The sequence below is a fragment of the Corapipo altera genome, unplaced genomic scaffold (assembly GCF_003945725.1).
Source record: "Corapipo altera isolate COAL_440 unplaced genomic scaffold, ASM394572v1 55080, whole genome shotgun sequence".
Lineage (NCBI taxonomy): Eukaryota > Metazoa > Chordata > Aves > Passeriformes > Pipridae > Corapipo > Corapipo altera.
The window spans coordinates 1-1,864 of NW_020889131.1; the positions used below are offsets into that span (position 1 = coordinate 1).

Sequence of the window (1,864 nt, forward strand, 5' to 3'; positions counted from 1 at the left end):
GGGGGGCTTGGCCTTGCGGGGGGGTTTGGTGGCGACGGCGGCGTCTCCGTCGGGTTTGGGGGTGCCCCCCCCCCCCTTGGGGGCCCCCCCCCCGGCCTTGAGGAGCCCCCCCCCGGCCTTGAGGAAGGGCGCTCGGCTCTCGGCGTCGCGGGCGAACTTGACGCCGATGCCGCTTCCCGCTCCTCCGGTTCCTCCTCCGCTTCCCGCTCCTCCCGGCTCCTTGCCGGGGGCGGTGGTGGAGCTGACGCCCTCCCGGATGAGCACGGACACCTTGGACTGCAGCTTCACCTTCCTCGTCGTCGTCGCCGCCGCCTTGGGGGGTCCCGGCGCCGCCGGCGTCGCCTCCTTGGCCGGCGCCGCCTTGGCCTTGCGGGCGCCCTTCTCCCGCGGCTTCTCCTTGGATTTCCCTCCCTCCACCAGCTCCTCCTTGAACTTCTTCTTGTGCTTGTCCCTGCTCCCGGCCGCCCTGTCGTCGGGGCGGCCCCGTTTGCGCTCCTTGTCCCCCCTCTTGTCCCCTCCGCGGCGCGGCGGCGCCGGCGGCGGGGCCGGCGGGAGCTGGGGGACGTCGGCGGGTTCGCGGTCGGAGAAGCCCTCGAAGCTGAGCCCCTCGGAGTCGTAGAGCACCTCCCGCTTGGGCTCGGGGCTGTCGGCGGCGCGCCGGCTCACCGTGATGGTTCTCTTGATGGCGAACAGGTCCGAGTCGTTGAGCTCCTGCACCGACGGCGGCACCACGGCCCGCGGCTCCCGGCGGCGGCTCCCGCTGCTTCCTCCTCCTCCTCCTCCTCCTCCTCCTCTCGACCCTCCGCCCTTGTCGGCCTCGGCGTCGCGGCGCGACCCGCGGCGCTCCCGGGAGCGCGAGCGGCGGCGCCGCTGCTGCTGCTGCTTCTTCTTCTTCTTGTCCCCCCGCCGCTTGTCCTTGTCCTTGCGGCCCCGCGAGCGGCCCCCGGAGCTGCCCGAGCGCCGGCGCCGCCGACGCTTCTCCCCCCGCGAGCGCGAGCGCCGCGACGACCACGAGCGCCGGCGGGAGCGGGAGCGGGAGCCGCGGCGCCGACGGTGACGCTCCTTGGACTTCGAGGAGGAGGGGGCGGCCGTGGTGGAGGTGGAGGCAGCGGGAGGCTCGGGGGGTTTTTTGGACGCCCCCCACGACGAGGAGGAGCCGCCGGAGCCGCGCTCGCGGGAGCGCTTGGGCTTCTTGCGGGAGGCGGCCGAGGGCGAGCGCGGCGGCGACGGCGGCGCCCGCAGGCGCCGCTGGCTCAGGATCTTGCGCCGCAGGTCGGAGCCGGAGCCGCCGGAGCCGCCGGAGCCGCTCTTCCAGCGCGGGTCGGGCTGGGCCTCGGCGCCGAAATCGGCCTCCTCGTCGGAGTCGGCGTGCAGCGACAGGAAATCGTCGCCGCCCTCGGGCAGCCGCGGCGGCCGCGACGGTTCCGGGGGTCTCCCGCGGGTGCCGCCGCCGGCGGCTCCGGCGGCGTTGGCCGAGGGCCGGAAGAGGCGCAGGGGGCTGAAGGGCTGCTCCTCCTCGGCCTGCACGATCTCGCCCTCCTCCACCTCCGAGTCGCCCGGCGCGGCCCAGTCGCGGCGCCCGCGGTGCCGTCCCGGCGCTTTGGGGGCGGCTCCGGCGCCGCCGCCACCGCCGCGGGGTTGGGGGGCCGGGGGCGCCCCCTGGCCCGGGGGGGCTTTGGGGTTGCCGGGGGTCACCACCTCCAGCGACAGCTTGCCCTCGAACTTGGCGTGGGCCTCGCTCTCGGAGGCCCCCAGCCCCACCACGAAGACGCGGCGCCGCGGCTCCGGCGCGGCGGGCGACGACGAGCCTTCGTCCTGCTCCTCCTCCTCATCCTCCTCCTCCTCCTCCTCCTCCTCGTCTTCC

At 76.1% G+C, this 1,864-nt stretch overlaps 1 protein-coding gene across 1 annotated transcript in view; it reads right to left on the minus strand.

Moving 5' to 3' along the window:
* Positions 1-3: 3 nt before the first annotated feature.
* The window catches only part of SCAF1 (SR-related CTD associated factor 1), a gene marked incomplete at both ends in the record, with an annotated part of 2,352 nt that continues 491 nt past the window's right edge, over positions 4-1,864 (minus strand). The window contains one exon of the mRNA XM_027633300.1: positions 4-1,859. Within this exon, the coding sequence (XP_027489101.1) occupies positions 4-1,859 (1,856 nt within the window). The remainder of the gene's footprint in view (positions 1,860-1,864) is intronic.